General features: G+C 34.8%; 1 protein-coding gene across 6 annotated transcripts in view; it reads right to left on the bottom strand.

Moving 5' to 3' along the window:
* The window catches only part of Nek7 (NIMA related kinase 7), a 127444-nt gene that overhangs the window by 20794 nt on the left and 86410 nt on the right, over nt 1-20240 (bottom strand). For all 6 annotated transcript variants that reach the window (XR_005730341.2, XM_005330385.5, XM_078022537.1 and 3 more), the window contains 3 exons: nt 19043-19153; nt 7795-7903; nt 6991-7098 (listed from right to left, as the gene is read on the bottom strand). Coding sequence is in view for 5 of the 6 variants with exons in the window: in XM_005330385.5 (XP_005330442.1) it covers nt 6991-7098; nt 7795-7903; nt 19043-19153 (328 nt within the window). In the remaining variant the exon portion in view is untranslated. The remainder of the gene's footprint in view (nt 1-6990; nt 7099-7794; nt 7904-19042; nt 19154-20240) is intronic.

Below are 20240 nucleotides of genomic sequence, written 5' to 3'. Positions count from 1 at the left end.
GAAATGGGAACCACTTATCTCAGTGTGAAGAGCAGACAGGAGCTCGAGCAATTCGTTGACAAAAGTAACACCAAGAACAACGTGATTTCCCCTCAAGCAGTTTCAAATATTTGTTCAGCACAAGGATCAATATCAGAACGTTTTAATTAAGATCTATTCCATTTGAGATATACTACAAAGTTCTCACATGAAAAAAACTCCATCTTTCCTCTTCTGGGGGACATTTAGAAAGCAAAAATTCTGCAGCAAAACATTATCAGCCTCTTCCACTATAGCAAGTAGACAGGAAAACACTTCAATTGTGTATTAATAAGTAAAATTTTGGTGCAAATAGGTACTCTTAAATAGTAGATAATACACTCCAAAATCACCTACAATTGGATTAGTTACTAGATTTCTGCAACAGATTAGTTTTCCTTACTAAAACTTTTTTCTCCCCCCCTAAATTCCACTGAGAGCATGACCATTGCTTAAACTTCAGCAAATTTTTAAAACACCAAAACATCTCTTCAAAAAATAACATTTCAAGGATATAAACTTTCATTAAAACCTGACTTTTAAATGATTTCACATAAGCAGACTTTAGGACTCACAAATGACTTCCAAGATGTCGAGCGCATTACTATAGTATGATGGGCAGAAATCTGATTAGGATTTTTGGTCCTAGGTTTTATATCTGTTTATGGAACAAGGCAAAACGGACTTTGCACAGTAACCTTATGAACCTTAAAACAGATGCTCCCAGATGACTGGTCAGAGATACCACAGAATGGTCAGGACAGATGTGACATGTCAAGAGGGACTTGACTTGCCATTGCTAGCTTTGAAAATGGGGGTAGAAGAGTCTAGAACCAGGAAAGAGGGCAGCCTCTAGAAGCTCAGCAGACAGTAAGGAAATGGGCATCTCAACACTGAAGAACTGAACTCTGCCAGCATCCTAGACAGACAGGAGTCTATAGCTATCTTAAGCTTAGCTCAGTGAGTGCCATGCTGGAATTCTAACTTGCTAAATCTGTTATTAGGGTGACAATGAATACTAATGTGTTTATGATGCATGCTTTGAGAATGGGACATTCAATTCATGTACTGGTATACTCTAAGAACCATACTTGGTACTGAGAGGGTAAGAAAGTTACATGGTTCACAAAATGTTGGACCTTCAAGATCTCCCTGGATCATTTTGAGATAGTTTCCCCCCCTCCTCCCTTAGGTTTGAGGTGTTACAGGTAGGTAAGAGGTAAAACTAATGCACTTACCTTAACAAGAATAAGATGGTAAATGTTTAATGGCTATAATTATCTTTTGTAATTTACATGAATTCTGTCTTGGTCACTAGCTGATAACTCTAAACTATGTAATCACACCTACCTTGAATGTTGCTAAATTAGAGATGGAGAATGGAATATAGTATGCTACACAGCCATTAGTATAAAGATTTGCTCATCAGGCTTCAAATATTATAAATGTTTAAATTGACCAAAATAAGATCCTTATCATAAGGGAAAACTGTAGATATATTTATCCCTGGTGACTTTTCTAAGGATTAATACTTCAGTGAATGTCATGCATCATTCTAGCTTTAAAAATCTATTCAGACTTTCCCAATTTAGAAAGATGAAAATTCTGTAAGGCTGCACAGAGCTCTCCCCCATTAAGAGTTAATTCCCCTTTGGCCGCAATAGCTACAAATGTCACAAAAATAGAATACAAATTACTTATCTTCTGTGGTACTGAGGATCAAACCCAGGGCCTTGCAGATGCCAGGCAAGTGTTCTACCACTGAGCTACAACCCCAGCCCCAAGAATACAAATTATTAAGCAGAGAACTAAATGAGATTCTCTATCACAGCTACATGGTCAAGAATTTCCTGGAACATAAGAGAATACATTTCCCTGCCCCACTGAGACAGGCATTGCTATGAGGCTATTTTAGAAAAGAAATGTGAATGGAAGTAAGGTGTGTTACATTCAAGCAGAAGATCTAGTTAAGAGCCAGTGATTTTTCTGTGCTCTCTTCCCTTTGGAATCACAAAAGTGTATGTTGACATGAAGACGACACAAGTTTGAAGCTGCTTCATGTGTCAAGCCACCATATTAAGGGCAGGTATCCTAATAAACATGAGCCCACAGCTGACACAATGTACTTTGTTAAACTAACCTTCAGTTTAGCACTAAACTTAGATAATATATTTTGCTCTTCTGTGTCACGTACCTCTAAATCCTGTACATTTAATATTATGTGGAATACTATCACTGAGGCATCTGGGACATCTTAAGGAACTAAAACCACAAAGAATTATGTCATGAAGTTTACATTTTATCTGGGAGAGCCAGTAAATGCTAAGCATAATAAGTGAATTACACAGCATTTTAGAATAAGTCTTAAGGAAAAAAGTTAAAACGGGGTAGGGATCAAGAGTTCGTGGGGGTGGAGTGGAGGGTCAGGTGTAGTACTAAATACAGTGATCTCAGTTCTAAATCTGTACTATCCATAATACCCACTATAGAACATTGAAGATAAAGAGAAAATGGGTTTTAAAATTGCTTGAAATCATAAAATGCTATGTATCTATTCACTGTTGATATATACTAGCAAAAGAGAATTCTTCTGCATCATTATAGGAAATACAGGTACTTTGATATGCATTATGATCTAGACTCTAGTCAAATTATATGGGGATTATATAAAAATTGTTCTGTATGTTTAAATATTCAAAGATGAAAATACTTAATTTCCTACCAAGTTGCATCTGGGTCAGAATATATTTATTGAAAGGAGACTTTAAAGAAATACAAGGAAAGTACATTCCACCTCTCCTAATACAAGAACTAGATCATTAGAACCTGTGGAGCACAGTGAAGTTTTAGTTTTCACTTCACCTATTATTTCCAAACAAGTCACCAAAGTTGCTGGTATACAGAATGGTCATAAAGATAGTCCTGTAGGATACTGAAATCTATTTTCTACTTCTGAATCCTGAAAGAACAAAAGTAATCAAGCCCACAAGAGAGCACACTGCTTTTATATGTAGGCTCCGAAGCAGTGTAATAAAGCAGAATAAGGTAACCCTAAATTGAATAATCAGAAACCAGAGCTATAGAAAAATCCCTTAAGGTACTGAAACAATGGGAAAACGTGTGGGAGAAGAAACCTGACTAGCAATCCAGATCTTCTCACTCTGTCCATTGGCCTCTGTTTCATTTCCTCCACTGCAGAATGGGAATAATTTATGTGTCTAATCCACATTGTCTGTAAGGATCATATGGGGATGAATGATTTGCAAACTGAAAAAAACACCAGGCATGTTGTTATGCATCTACAGAAGCACAGGGAACACTAATTTATGTTTGACCAAGTGAACCAACCTCATACTAAATCAGACTGTCGAAAGTGAAAATTGGATTTTAAACGAAACAACCTGAAAATAGTGAAAACAGACTAACGGGTGACATGATCTGCAATTTGGAAATCATTTAAGAGTTGTGAAATCAATTTAGTGTGTTGCAACCAACATTAATTTTGGTGAAATGGAACAGAAAATATGAAAATGCACCAAACTGTGAAGGAAAACACTGTTACATGAAACATCCGCCTCAGTTGTGATTACTTTCCAAAGGGGTCACAATGTTGTAGGAAGTTATCCTCAAAAAATTTGAATGATACTGCCAGACATAAAGCCAGACTGGAGGGAGAGCTGTATCTTCATTAATTGGAAAGTTGTAGATACAGATTAACAGATATTAGTAAACTTGTTAACCTGTAAGGTTAACAATATGAAACAAGGCAAATTAATAGGTATGTGTACAGTATTGTGTGCAAGTCAATAGAAAGACTCAAGTCCGTAAGGGGAGGGAGTAGGGAACAAAAAAATGCCTATCATGGGTTACAGTCTGATGGGCTCAGTTCTAGGGAGAATGTACTCTAACAGACTGAGAAGGAAAGATGGGACACAAAGAACCTGAAGTAGTGGACAATACCAGGCATGCTTAGCTTGAAGCTTAATGACGGCAGTCATGAACTTCTTCAACCCAGATCACAGTGTTCTCTATATCACAAACTTTCAAAAACTTGTCATTTGCTATAAATTGAGTATGTTCCTTCTGAATATGGCCCCTTTCTGTGTCTCCCCATTCTCTGAACATCAAGCAGCATTATTGTTTGTTCAAAATAAAGGAAACCACAGCTGGCACATGAGCAGGAAAGGTGGCACAGTGGATGATTGGAAATCTGGGGGACACGACTCTAGAAAAGCCCTAATTTTGCCTGATATTCATAAGGCAACAGAACCACCCAAAGTTTTGGGGGAAATGTAATCACAGGAAGATAACTAACGGAAATACACACATTGAACTTAAAGGAAACAAAGACGACATTTTCCCACTCCCTAATAAATTCCTATTTATGGATTAACAAACTGGGATAGAATAAGAGATATGAAACAATGTATATGATGGTTGTAGGCAAAAAGTCTCCCTGAGGTTTCTTTTCCCCTCTCAAGACCTGAACTTGGTTTGAATATCCAACAACATGAGATTTATTATTTGTAACTTTTTAGCCTTGCATTTAAGGAATCAATACTGTTCATATTTTTCAGAATTCTGAAAAGTGGTAATGTGGCCATCTATACAGGTATATTTGCTATACAACATGCCAAAACAACTTATTACATGTTAATTTATCATACAAAGATGCACAATTAATACAACTAAAAAAAACTGTTCTGGAAGTGCCTATTCCTATTGAAGAAAATACTTTGGTAAAAATCAAATGTATAGCTACAATGAGATGTTTCTAAACTAATATCTTTGCATTTTTAAATTCTTAGAAACATGTTTTAAAAGGGAAAATAAAATTTGGTTCTAGCATCGGCCTCCTTTAAGTTACAACTCCGACATGTACTTCTTAGAAAAATCTCATTTGAAGTTTCACTAAAATTTAGACCTGTTCTAAAATCTGCAGGGCATGATTATCCAGAGTTAAATCAGAAAATGACCCGATAGATAAAGTATCACTCTTTCTATAAGCAAAATCAATCTGTATAGCTGGCCAAATTTTCAATTACTTTGATAGAAGATTTGCTTCAAAGAGCTATTAAAAATTAAAATACATAAGCTGGGAGGCTAACCATGAAAATTAGGGCTATCTTGTCAACAACTGTCAGGATTTCTCTGCTTTTATTCATGTTCTCTATTAGTCCTATATAAAGGGTCAATAAAACTTTCTATTTGGGTTCTTTAGCCCCAATAAAACCTTTGGAACCTTAGTAATATGGAGTTCAAACTTAAATTCTTGGCATTCAAAGCACTTTGCTTAGTGCACTTTGACTTCAAAGCACTAAGATCTTCATTTTGCACAGAAGCAGACAGGAAAAAAAAATACACAAAACTGTCATTTTAAGAATTTTTTGCTTCATGATATGTAAAACAAAGACTTGTGAACGAGGTTTACCAGTTCTTCTTCCATCAAAGAAACATTCTCATTTCTACTTCCTCAGTGGTTATACTTTAGGTGACTTATATAACTATATGACTGAGTCTTGATAAAACTTGTTAGAAATTGCTAATGAATTATTAAATCTAATCTTACTGTCAAATAATTTGAACTAGCTCATCTAATTTGGATATGCATGTTTGCAAACCTTGTTTAGAACTTTTGCAAGAGGCAATATCAGTCAGACTAAATATTCAATTTCCAGAATTGTTTAGATCTAGTTTTCATTTACTATGCTGCATCCTTAAGGTTGGATGATTACAATATACTCAAGTTTGCAAAACAGTATTTAAACAATACACATGGGTGTGCAGCTGTGTGTTTGTGCATAATTGTAACCTGGCATTTCTAAGTAAATTAATGACAATTCTGTTGGCACATTCCAGTCACGTGAAGAACCAAGTGAAAATGTCATCTTCACTACTAAGAAAACATACTGGCTTGGAACAGTCTGATTTTTCTCCATAGAAATTCTCCACTATTTATGTTGCAAGAATTATAGCTTCCCAAACAAATCCTTATGAAAATGTCACTCAAATTCATAGAAAGCATTACCTTTGCAACTATGCTTTACACAAAGATATGATAAATATTGACTAGGTGCCTATTTATGTGCCCGGTACTGTTCTAGATACGAAAAATGACATGTTTAAGGACACACAAAATCTTAGTAAAAAGGACAAAAAAATATTAAGGTAGTCAACTAATTTGGAGGCTTGTTTCACTACTTTGCTATTTTGTGCAAGTCATTTGTGACTTACCAGGCCCTTTAAAGTTTGTTTTTAATTGCCATTAAATGATTAAAAAAAAAATCAGTGGCTTTCCATGAAATTACAGTAAGATGGGCTCCATTAAATTAAGGGCAACTAGTTTTTGCCATCATTTTATCTGTACCTTGTATTTACAAGGAGAAAATATGATTGAGAGTTAAGTTGAAGTGATAGCCTCAACAAGAAAAAATTTCCTCTAGGAATCATTACTGTTTCTAAACTGAACAACTTTCTCTCCACTGTAAATGTTATAGTTACATCAAATTCTATTTTGGGTACCAAGGACACTGCTATATTTAGAATGAATAAACTACATGTATTTCACCCATTTTACAATTTTGGGGAGTATTTTCCTTATTTGCCACAGATCTTTAGGTTTCACTATTGCAGTAATTACAACCATGTTGTAAACTTATAAATTATTACCTGTAGTATTTTTGAATGGTCAGGAAAAGTTCTCTTCCAAAATAGAGTATTCATCACATTGTTTAACTATTAAAAGGAATGTTCCAAGGTAACAATAAAAATCAGGTTTATCAGCATTTTTTAGTTGAGTGGTGCTGCCTGAGGTAAAGTTAACAAGTATCCACCTGTCATGTACAAGGAAACGGGACAACTAATAGAGAGTTGGGATCAGAAGACCTGATGTTTTTAAAAACGTAAAAGCCGTATACAAGTGGTACTTCTTGAGAAACAAAAGCAACTGAACGAAACTATATGGTCTCTTACCTAAAGAATGTGCAGCTGTGGTTTTTGAGCTGAAAAACCGACCAAGCCCAAGATCTCCAAGTTTTACCACTCCAGTGGCTGTAATGAACACATTAGCTGGTTTTATATCTGTGAATAAAGGAAGAGACCAAGTGAGGGATGATGTAATTTTAGGAATTTTAAAGGGATACTCTTCATGGGAGAATTGATCGTGAACATGAAAGTTCGGCCAGTCACTTTAATTGTGGTCTATCACAATATTTCAAAGTTCTCAATCCTCTGAGTCAATATAGCATAATGATGACTACGTTTTTGTGTCCTATTTTTAAAAAGTATTTTTAGTTGTAGATGCACACATGTTTTATTATGTGGTGCTGAGGATTGAACCAGGTTCCTCATGTACTACACATTTCTTGACCACTGACACCCCAGCCCTGAAGTGTCCTTTTTATACTAATTTTAAAAGGTAGAATGCCATTGTGCAAATTTAGAGACATTAAAGGTTTCACCCCAAAATCACTGGATTATTCAATGATGTAACTCTTAAGATGTTCACAGTGTTAAGTGTATTCAATTATTCTCTTGCATCTTTTGCTTTACCAACATAATCAGTAAGACTAAATATCAAGCAAAAACAGACTAAAATGTGGGCTGTAAGATTTGTAATTCTAATTCAATTACAACTTAGGAATTACCTGAGAAAACATGATGCTATACAATGACTAGAAGACATTTAATATTTTAGTACAAATATGACTAGAAGACATTTAATATTTTAGTACAAATAATGGAGCAATTTAAAAGTTTTTAATGATTTTATCTTACCTCTGTGCATGACTCTTCGAGAATGCATGTGCTCCAATGCACTGCACAGCTGAACAAAGTACTTCCATACTGTTCTCTCAGGAATTAGCCTCTTCTGTTTCTTAAAATGCTTTTAAAGAAATAAAAATAAGATCTTAAAATAGTCTTAACAGGCATAAATCTGTACGTCAGAAATAATACCTTCTTTAATGTACCTACTATCATGATTTTAATAGGTTTCTTCCGATTATACCTAAGGTTAGCACAAACCATGTAACACCACATCTGTAGTATTGACTTCCCAAAATTAACATCTATATAAAATGGCTTGTCTTAAAAGGAAAGTTGTCAAATTTGATTTTTAAGAAAAGCCAGAATAAGAAGGTCTACAAATCCTAAGGTAATTATATTCATCAAAAGACTATTCTTCTCTCGGCAGAGGTTTTACTATAGAATTCTTTTTAAATATTGAACCACCCTAGTGATTTGAAGTATCACGATTTATTAAAAATTAAATAAACAAAAGGGATTTATGTAAAGTTTCCATGAATATTTCTATTGCACATGGTAAGGCAAACTTGCACTTTGCTTTGATTAAATGAAACTGAAATCCAAGGAAACAAAATCTTCTGGTAAAAAGCTGAAAGTACCAGTACTCAACTTAAACAGATGTGCACTTTTATTTTTGGAATTGTAGTTGTCCTCTTTTGAATGGCCACCTATGTTAAAGACTATAATAACTCATTCAACAGAAATTTAGTTTAAGACACTTTATAGAAAAACTACTTTCTACTTGATTTTTAGATTACCAACATAAATACTACATTTAAACTTATATACATTTATTCAAATTTAAACATTCTTTAATGTATTTCAGAACCGTGATTTTTTGTTATTTGAAAATTCAAAATAACTAAATTTTTACACTTATGACCAGTTGAGGGCAGGCTGAAAGGAAAAACGGCACAAGGAAATCTTATCCTACTTCATACTTTGCAAATGATAGTGAATATAATCTTTTGCTCTCAATATACCAAAGTATAAATCTTCACAGATAAATGGATGATTTTTATTATACCACATATGGAAGTTATCAGCTACTGCATCAGTAGCATTGACTGCATCCTAAAAAGAAAATTGCAGTCTTACTATAATTTTGAAAATCTGCCGTTTCTTTATGAAGTCTTTTAATAGACTGTCAACAGCAGTTTTCATTCGAAAGGGGCAATGCTACAAAATCAGTTTTTTACACGTAATTTTCTTTCAGACTTGGAATGAATCCAAATAAAGCCTGTATGTGCTCTCCCCAATGCTAGATTAGCATATCAGAGGACTGTTTGATGTCAACAGGAAGATGGGGACCAGGTTTCTTTTCATTCAGAAATACACCATTTCATGTAAGTATCAAACCATGAAAGAAAAATATTATGCTTAAAAATAGGTTCTAAAATGATAACTATAATTAACATAGCCCTTCACATTTTTAAAAGACCATCATTAAAAATTGTCATATACCAAACAGATAATGAAAAAGAATTGCCCTGAAAATGCTATTAGAATAAGATGACCAGGATCTCTGTTTTTATTTTCTTTGAGACTATCTTAGAACAAATTTAACATAATAAATTGACCATCATAATGCTAGCTATAGAATGACCAGGCAACATTTAAATGTCCAATGTAGTAGCAGGCTACTGAAAAATATTATGAATTTGTCAAAGGCAATTTGATTATGTCACTAGTATTTTCCAGGTTTTTTATCTGCATCTGTTGGAAAAAAATTTTCCAAACATTTCTTCAGTATGTCTTGTTTTTTGAGAACACCAACACTTAGAATGAAAACAGCCTGTCTGTTCTGATGGTGGCACTGTTGGCTATGTCTTAGGAAGATGAACAGCAGTAGCAATTGAATTCTTTTGAATATTGGTAAGATTTATACTGACATTACAAAACCAAAATTTGTATAATGCTAAAGTATCACAAAACAGAAAGCTGCTTCTTAATATTCTAATGATACATCTTGCACATTTTAATCCTCTAGCCAAATGGTACCATTTCAAAAATACTATTTCTGAAAAAAAGATAGTTCTATTAGCTTTAAATTAGAAAAAAAATCCAATGCCAACATGAGTAAAAAATGTATTTCTCATGCAAGTTTTTAATAAAGCAATAACCAAAATTTCTTAAAGGTTAGTATTCATACAAATAAACATCGTCATGGCACCTTTTCCATGTTTATGCTCTAAGACAGAACATTTTTATACGTGAAAGTAGTTACACATTCATAAACAGGCAGAAATTAACAGTCAGTTACACATAATTTTTCCTTAGATTTTTAGCTAGTCTTGAAGTGCTGTTGACTTTAGAAAGTATTTTGTACCTTCATTAATATTCAAATACATACTGGATACTATTCAAATACCAAAGTCATATGTAACAAAGTTGATTCACATACAAAACATTCACAAATACAAATTATATTCTCACATAAAAATTATCTAGGTGAAGTCCAGCATACCTCATGAAACACACAATCACTGACTGGTACCAAGAATAGGCTAGCTGATACAAGATGTTTCTGAAGATTTTAGGAAAACATTTGAATACTCAAATCTTTCCTTTAAAAATCAAATTCCCAAGACCAAATCCGTTTACAATATGGATGCTAAGAAGCACTCAGCTGGGTAACTTGGCCCTTGCATTATAGTCACTACCACTTCAGGTAGAACCTACACTGCTTATTTGTTTTGCACTGAAGAGCTTCAAAGACCTTACCCAACAAAAATTCTTTGAGAATAATTTACAGAATTGTCTGTTGTATATACAAATATTTAAGCCTACAGTTGGTAAATTAATGTTGAAGGGAAAAGTTTCAGACAGAACATTTGAAACCATGAGAGCCAATTTCATGGACATGTAGTCACGTACGTCCTGCACCTGGTTTAAAAATGTCCTCTTATTGTCATCTTAAGACTCATAGTTTTTAAGGAAGGGGACCCACAATTATGTAGCTAATCCTTGGAAGCTTTAGCAAACATCCTTTAGAAATGTGCTTCTGTAGTTAACAAATATACAACTGAAAACAAATGATTCTTGTGTGCAAACCATTTTTGAAAAGGATTAGAAAATTGACATAATGAAGTTGTTAGAGAACTAGAATACAGGTACCAGCTGTTCTCCATCTTTTCCAAATACCTAACGAGAGGAAGTAATAGATTTATGTTAAATGTAAGGAAACACATCCTGCTTGGGAATGCTGTCAAATGTTTCAATGTGTCACTTACATGACCCATATTTATCTTTTAATAGCCTGATTATGAAGTTTGACATTGACTACTAATGTGACCTTGAAGAAGCCACTTAAACATCCTGTGTCCCAGTTTCTTTCCTCACTATACTAACAGTTTCTAAATGATATATGAAGTCTTCACCATCTCTCATTCTACAAGCTGTTACTAATGAAACAAATGTGTCTACTGGGTACATTCTCACACTTCAAAATAATTTACTGGTTTGTCCTAGCCTTCATCTCTCCAGTTTAAAAAAGTCTCATTGGTTCACTTATTACTATAAATGGTCTTCATATGAGACAACTGGTTTTTTGTCATCAACTTGTAGTCAAACATGAACTATCAGAAGGGATGTTCCTAAGTACATTATGAAATAACTGCAAGATGTACTTTTACAAAATCAATTTCAGAGAGACTGGTGATGGAAAAGAGGATGCTTCTGAAAATGTGACCTATGATTTTTAATCTTTCTGAAGTTTTCCTCTAAAAGGTACAAGGTATAGACAGATCAAAGTATAAATATTTGCTATATGTAATTTTGGGTAAATATGTGTAGAATATCTCAGTATACCAAAATTTTAAGTTTCAGTGTGATTATTTTCACTCTTGGCAGTCTACATAAAACTCAGATAACTTACATTGCTTTAGAGGGTATGAAATAGATTGAGCCTGGCAGCTAAAGATCACTGAAAACGCCGAGCATTTCATTTTTTCCATCCAAAGTCTACTAGTCTTAAAATGTTGGGAAAATCCATTAAGAGTGTTAAGACTATAAATGTGATAAATTCATTCCCCAAAGTCACAATTTTATATTAATTCTGTTGATGGAAGCCAAAAACGTATTTCATTGTAGGGTTGAAAATATTAAGATAAGCACCTATAAAGTCAATATTTTTCCCCCCAAAGAAACTAGTCTATCAATACCAAGGAAACTCAGGATATTAAATAAGACCAATAACATGAAGGTATTAGCATTACTACAAGGAATGGTCACTATACTATTGCTGTATAAATAATTCTTGGGAGCTGCTTCCTTGTAACTAAAGTAAATGAGAACACCTGGAAATATTTCATGTTTTCCCTTACTCTGTCAAAGTATGGATAAAGTGAGATTGTTTTAAAAAAAATCAGTAAAAGGTACATGATCACAAATGGAAATATCTGCCTTTTAATAAATTCTTATGTTAGACCATACAAGATAGTCAGAAAGTTGTTTTTCTGACACAACAAAGCATAAAAGTCTCAATAAAAAAAAAGAAAGACACTTTAATGGAGATTTTACCCTTAATTTACAAATATACAAACAATGGGGTCCTGGAAAAGTGGACTTTACAAACCAAGTAACACCATGGGCAACAATTTCTGGTAGGTACAGGCGGTTATCTTTTAATGACAACATTTTAGCCACATTCAGAACTGCATAATGGTCATTATAATTTTCAATCTGCTAAATTCCATATGGCTTCACTATTTAACCTGCAACACTACTTCTATAAAAATTCTGTACATATAGATATGTATGGGTGTGCTGTATACTTCAGTGCTCATGTATATGCACATCCATCTCTTTGTATCATTTTTGTTTCAAGTAGTGCTATAATTTGTAACCTTCAGTAGAATGATTGTAACTGGGGTCAGTAGAAGTTGTCACTACTAACTCCGACTATACCCTTTAGTCAGAGACTGAAATGGAAAATGTGGGTGTTTTGGCCAACTCAAAGATGATACTGCAGGGAAGGTTTCGGTAGTTTAAACAGCCAAGAGACATTTCAAAATGAGTTTTCAATGTAACCTAAATCGGGATAAGCAACATGTCATCAATGTTTAAAAAAAAAAGTTTTATAATATTTAGAGATATTTATCTTCAAAACATGATTGCTTTTATTGCTAAGTCTGTTGTAAGTAGAATTTTAAGATACGTCATTCCCCCTAAATTCCTTGAGAGTTGGGGATATGAATATTATATACTCCCCAGATCATATAGCAGAAAGGATCTTGAAGCTTAGTTGATTGAATTATAGAAACATTATCCTTCTGACAATCTAGTGAGCCCTTCCAAGAAGTGGGAGCCATTCAAAGCCAGAGACCGCCCTGCGAGCACAATAACAGACTGTACAGGGGGCCATGTGGCCTGTAGAAACAGCATGGCTCCCACTTGACAACCAGGACAGAGAGTTAGGTTACACAACTGCCAGGGACTGAATTCTCACTGCCATCAGTGACCATGGTAGCCTCAATCTTGGCTCCCAGCTCGATTTCAAACTTCTAAGACCCTGAATAGGGAAACTACCAACCAGTACCCAGACTCCTGGCCCAAAGATATTGACAGAGTATTTCTTTTCAAGATACTAAATTCATGGTGATGTGCTACGCAGCAATAGTAACTAATAAAGTAGGCTCCTAAACTCATGATTAAGCCGACTTTATGACTACTAGTTTTGAGGCTCCTACAAAGTTAAAGGGAGTGAAACACAAAGTTTATAATCCAACAGTATAGCCTATAACAAAATACTAGAAATAAGAGCTTCAATTATTTCGAAAAATATCAAACTTCTGGCAGAACATTCATTTTGATTGCATATTTCACTAAAAACATGAGGGAAGAGGAAGTACTGGGGAGTAATACTGGCCACATTATATTGTTTGCATGCATGAATAAGTAACAAATTCCATCATTATGTATAAATATGCATCAATAAAAAAACTTGTAAGAATTGTACTTCATTCATTAGTATATTTTGAAAGGTGACTTGAGTCCCCTTCCAAGACATTTACTGATACTCTAGCAAAAAGACTTTTTAAAGTATAAATGTATTCATTTATATTTCTGAGTCTCAAACTGACTTTCTAATAACAAATACAGAGACTTAAATTTTCCTAACCGTTTTGAAAAAAATTGAGAATAGTCTTATTTCCCCTCATTTGAGATTTTATCACCATGTTTCTTGACATTGGCACAGTGAAATAAACAGTTTCACTACTAAATGAAGCATGTGTTTGTCCAAATTTAGACCAAAGTGTATAGGTACAAAATAATCGAAATGTATCTGCTTTATAACAACCCATTTTACTTTAAAATTCTGATTACAGATAATGAAATGTATGATGAAAATTCCAGGTTTCCTTTTATCTTAAAACTCATCCGGGACTTATTTCATCTGACCACAGCCTCAGGTATTCCTTTGTCACTAATTAGAGAAATACTGAATATTTCAACTATAAATTGCTTAATTATATTTGTCAGCCTGTTCTAAGCCAATTAATTATTTACTTGTAAAAATCTTTGATGCAACGTTATCCAAAGGTTCATTTCTGGAATAGAGACCAGAAGCTATATTTCCTTTTTCTACCCCAATTAAGTTGAAGACTTGAGAGTGAAATATATTGTTCTGATACACAAGGATTTACGATACGTCTCCTTAAGAGATGAATCGTGTTCTTTGCAGTTCAAGCCTTTATTGCCGTCCTTTACAAAGTATTAAGTCGATGTCATGTTCCTTCACAGAAGTAGATCCTATGATTTTTTTTCCCCCTAGAGTAGCCCTCTTTTATAAAATATTGCTTACAGGATGAAGAAAGGTATTTAGCAAACAACTTCTGAATTTCTCAATTGGCCCTTCTGGAAAAACAACCAACTTCCTATATTCTGACAATCTTCTCTGGTGCAGGAGTCTAAAGAAAGTAAATGGTATGCTGGCCCCAGAGTGTGAAGCAGTAGAAAACTTCAATGATTACTGTACAACTAAACATCACCTTCGGGCACTGGAAAACGAGCAATTCTCATACACACTTTCTTCATACACTTAGTGATCACCCCCCTAGAAATTAAGGCTGGCCTGGTAAGTAAAGGGGACTTGATTGCTCTCCTCAACAGTGCCTTAAGTCTAATTTGTTGATATAAAATACGACATGAATAACTTCAGGATTACATTCCCAAGATACCCTTGAAGAGTCATGGATATCTACATCATGAAACCATCAAAGGAAAAGGCTTGAGGAAGTAACATGCAAGTGAATAACTGAACGATAAACATAAACTTGGCAAAGAATGGAGAACATCCAAGGTAGGAAGGGAAAAATAAGATTCAAGGAACTGAAAGGTCTATGTGCCAAAACACAAAGTAGGAACTAGAGTCTGAAGCAATTATTTGTTGAGCAGCCACTATGTGCTAGGTGCTGTTCTAGGCACTAGGGAGAAGGGAGTACAAAACAGATCGATTCCTCCCTCCAGGGAGCTTATCTTCTGTATTATACAAGGTTTGGTAAATCTTGTCAAATACTTTAATTTTCACTTTCACTGAGAAGCCCTTTTGAAGAAAACAAGGGTCTCCTTTGCTCCCCCACCCCATCTAAAGACTAATGGAGAAATGGGTACTGGATGTCAGGAAATTAATAAAAGGCTCTAGCTCTGCAGGGGAGAGACAATTTACTTCACTCTGTAAGGAGAAACAACTGGGTGGAAATTTGAAATCCATCCATAATAGACTGAAAATGAGAGGGAGAAATGACAGTCCTTTCTTCTAGGGTGTGCTCCCGGACGGTTGTGCACCGAGTCTTGAGTTAGGGAACACTGCAGGAGGATTCTCAAAAATTTGGTTACAGACACGTTGACCTATGTGGATTCAAATTTAGAAGAATTTTCTGCTAAAGATAAATTGGGAATCAACAAGAGCATAGGCATTGAATCCACAGGCATGAAAGCTGTGAGCTACAAAAGGTGGGTGCAAAACAAACCAATAAGCCCCAGACGTTTACAACTTCACCATAAAAGTCGGGAAGAACAGAATGACTCAAAGACAAGACTCTAGAAAGTTAAGAGCACCAAGGCACTTTGTTTCTCAGTCAGCGAGTATTTTAAGGGAATGAAAAAGAGTAATACTATTGAGTTCAAGTAGAATGAGACCAAAGGAAGTTCACTGGATTTCATTTAAGAGAATTTGAACAGGGGGCTGGAAATAAGGTCAGCAGTGATAGTCAGGAGAGCCTTCTCAGACAATTTGTTTTCCCTCTGAACTCCTTAATGCCTCTTTAATTTTTCTCCACAGAACTTACCAACATGTGACATACCATATACTCTATTTACTTTTATTTGAATTTCCCACTACAAGGTAAACTTCTTAAATGACTAAGGGACACGTGTGCATATACATGTAAAAATGTTTAAGATCACATGATCTGATTGTAGATGGAAGGGGTCCAGAACATGCTGAAGTTACAGATACAGGACTGATAATAGATAAGATTTAAAGTTTCTGAGAAAACAGGTCAAGAGGATGCAGAACGCAGGTGGAGAGACAGCAATCCCTCCTGAGTGAGAGTAATATGGATAACAGTAAAGAACAACAGATACAGGTTCTTGTAGAAGATGGGGTCTTTGGAAAGCAGAAGTGAAGTAATTCTGATAACTTACACTCTGTAATTGAATGAGGTCATCTGCAAAAAGGGTAAATTTTGAATGACAAGGAGGGGAAAGGAAGAGTAGTAATCAAATGTAAAGAAAATCAGACAATATGTACCAGACATATTTGGACAGGCAGAGTTGTGTGCACATATATACACACACGACTATCCTCATTGTACTACTATAATACAAGTATTAACCCAAGTTGATGGATGTGGCAACTGTAGCACAATCTTTTTAAGACTGGGTTAACTAAGTCAAGGTCACACAGCATTTTTAGAATCCAGACTAATTTTAGTAGTCCTTTTATAAACACCTGCAAGTCAAAATAACACGTGGTATTTTGACTTGTCTACAGACCTTAACACCCATAACAACCCACACTGCTCCAACTTATTAAAACTGAAGTTATAGAATTTTAGCTAAATGAATATCTTACTTGCTGGACAATGAGTTCAAAGAAGGCATAAGCCTGGCACAGTAAATGTATAATGAACTTTAAAAAGAAAAACTTGATAAAATTGAGTACTTTGGAGTGTCCATTATGATGTAAAATGTGTTTACACAATTACCAGTATCATGAATTTGTATTCATCAACACAAGACTTTGCACGTGGGCTTACTCTAAGATGAAAGTAATCCAATAGCCTATTAATGAAGCAATTACACTCACTCGGAGGAAGACATTTTGCATTTTTATTCAATTCGAAAAGACAAGTTTTTTGCCTGTCGAGCTAGTTTTATAGTCACATACACAAAAGATAACTGGTTAGAAATGATTCCTTCTAACTATGGGAGTTTAAACATGTCAGCTTGATAGCATTTTGGCTGATATGAATAACATTACCTTATTTGCATGTAGTGCTTTCATAACTTAGAAAACACTCTGGAAAACTGTCCTAATTTTACAGATGAGGAGACTAAGAATTTCAAGGTCATGAGTGTTTAGGAGGCCGATTTTGAACCCACACTCAACAGCACAGTTCTTGACTACTGAGGGCCTTAAGCAAAAAATGCAAACTGTGCACATCAACATTTTTCTGGTGAGAAGGTAAAGAACTGTTACCTGATGTTCAAAGGAATTCTGTGAAAAAGATCTTTAAAGGAAAACACATGGATATTTCATTCAAAGCTAATTTCAAAAACATCAGTTTTTCTATATACTAGTAATGATATTTAATCTTCAGAAGGCTTCTCAGAGGGAAACTTGATCAGATAAATAATACATGTGAAGTAACATATTTTAAGTTTCTTTACAAACTGAAAATGCCCAGACAATATACCAAAATAGACCTTTAACCCCCAAAATGCAGGGACTTGTCCAAGAAACCTATACTTTACAATAACAATTCAGGAAGTCAGATTGCTAATTCCAGTGACACTCAAAGACTAAATATCTGTAACAAGGAGCCCAAAATGGGCAAATCATGATTAATAACTGACAGCTTCCCTAATTCTGTGTCCCTGTTTCCAACTAGAGAAATCCAAATATGTTCTTCAAACCAGTTACAGAGGATGGGTTCCTTCTAGAAAGGGCGCCTTTGTTTTCCAATGTCATCAGCCCCCCATCAGGGCACTCCTGCAGTCTTTTTCCTTCTCTATAAAGCTTTCACAACTCGGCCACTAGACTTGGTGGAGCAAGGTGTAAATAAATGGATTTTGCTTTTTATTATTTGGTTCTTGTTTCCACACTGATGAGCTCCTCTTCCATGATAATAGAAGTCTAATGAGGCATTTGGCCAGAGGACTGCAGACTATATACTCAGCCTTTCTTGCAGTTAAATATGTTAGGAGTCTAATTCTGACCAAGGGAATGAAGCTGAAAATGCTATGTGGCAGTTTTGAGGAGTAGCTTCAAGATAGTCAGCAGATCCTCTTTGCCTCCTCAAACCTAGGGTGACTTGATGAGCTAGAAAACATATTTGATAGATCTGAGCCATATTAGTCCCAGATATTTACCTGACAGAGAAGAAATAACAGTATCTGTCAACTACAGTTGTATAGTGTGTGAGAAAACTAAGTTCCTGATTAATATTAATCATCACAACAATTTTAGAAAATAGGTTCCATTATTTTAGAAAATTAACACTGCAAAGTTATTTAACTGGTTCAAGAACCAGCCGTTTTAAAACTATCTTTACTTTGGGGTTTCTATTACTTCTGGCTGAATGTAAAGCCAATTAATATGACCTTAGAAAAGAAAATCTCTTAGGCAGTCAAGGCAGGGGCTGACATCCAGGTCGTGTTTGACAAACATTCTATCCTCTATTCTCTCATGTTTAGAGACACAGGACCAAGGACGGGCTGCTCAGAGAAGTCAAGCTGGAAAAGTGTATCGGAGGGAAGGCCAGTGTGTTGGCCTTTTTCAATTTTTGGATTTGGAATTTCCAGATGGTGAAGGGCACCTTAGGCTCCTTCACTAAGTAAACCAGCCTCAGAATCATTACCATCACTACCAACCTATTCATTTCCCATCTACCCTATGTTAAGCATGCACTGAGGTATTTCAAGTATCAAATATGTCTGTTGAACAACTGAGGGGAAAATAATGTAAGACAATTTTGAAAAATACCCTTACCTTTATCATTCTGGATAGATCGCCAGCATCTGCTAATTCCAAAACTATGTTTAGTTCATTATCTTCAATGAATGATGCATAATATTTAATTACATTTGGATGGTTGAGTTGCTGAGGAAAAAATTGAAAAATTATTTGCTTTTTAACAGTTATTTCTACTTTTGTAACTTAATAATCTAGCTACTTTTTAAATTACAGAAATGTTTACAGCATAGTTTTCAATCTAGTGAATTTTAATGCATATCTAGTTTTACTTTTGATGAATATATTTAATTTTATTATTTTTTTAAATATTTTTTTTAGTTCTCAGCAGACACATCTTTGTGGTGCTGAGGATCGAACCCCGGCCCCACGTATGCCAGGCGAGCGCACTACCGCTTGAGCCACATCCTCAGCCCTATTTCAATATTCTTTATTGGAAATAGTTATAAACTTAAAATTTTTTAAAGTACTGCTATGCCAAGTAGGCATATAAATAGATGCAATAAGTGAAGGGCAGAAATTAATAACCTATTGCCAAAAATTATCTTCAAAATGAAAACTGTTATTAAGAGCATTTAGTAGTAAATAAAGTATTTCTTCCTAATCCTATTTTGAAGTTGTGGCTGGTCCTAATGTAACTGTAGCCAGCACCAAAACAAAAAACTAGTGTGTACCAGTAGATACTACACTATCTTAATATCACTATTACTTCAAATAATATAAATTTATAGAACTAACCCATGTGAGTTGATTCACAAAATCATCCATAGGAAAAATACAACCTCATATATGGATCAGTCTATATACACTTTTAGTCTTTTGGTTCAGTCAATCTTGAACTAAGTTAACCCATGACAAATCATTTCTCAAAATTAACAAGAGATAAGTCAGGTATGGTGGCTCACAGCTGTAATCCCAGTGACTTAGGAGACTGAGGCAGGAGGATTGCAAGTTCAAAGCCAGCCTCAGCAGAAGCAAGGCACTAGGCAACTTGGTGAGATCTTATCTCTAAGTAAAATCCAAAAATAAGGCTGGGGATGTGGCTCAGTGGTCAAGTAGGCCACAGTTCAAGTCCGAGTACCAAAACGTGATTTTCTTCATATTTTCCAGAATATTGTTATTTGTATAATGAAAGCGTACAGAGGTTTAAAGTGGTTACTTTATGGGCCAAGAAATAACTACAATAGAGTCAAAAAGCATGGTTTCGATTTATCTT

Source organism: Ictidomys tridecemlineatus, chromosome 10 (assembly GCF_052094955.1).
Source record: "Ictidomys tridecemlineatus isolate mIctTri1 chromosome 10, mIctTri1.hap1, whole genome shotgun sequence".
NCBI classification, from domain to species: domain Eukaryota; kingdom Metazoa; phylum Chordata; class Mammalia; order Rodentia; family Sciuridae; genus Ictidomys; species Ictidomys tridecemlineatus.
The sequence above is the reverse complement of the archived record's forward strand: the minus strand, read 5'-3'. Positions and strand labels throughout refer to the sequence as shown.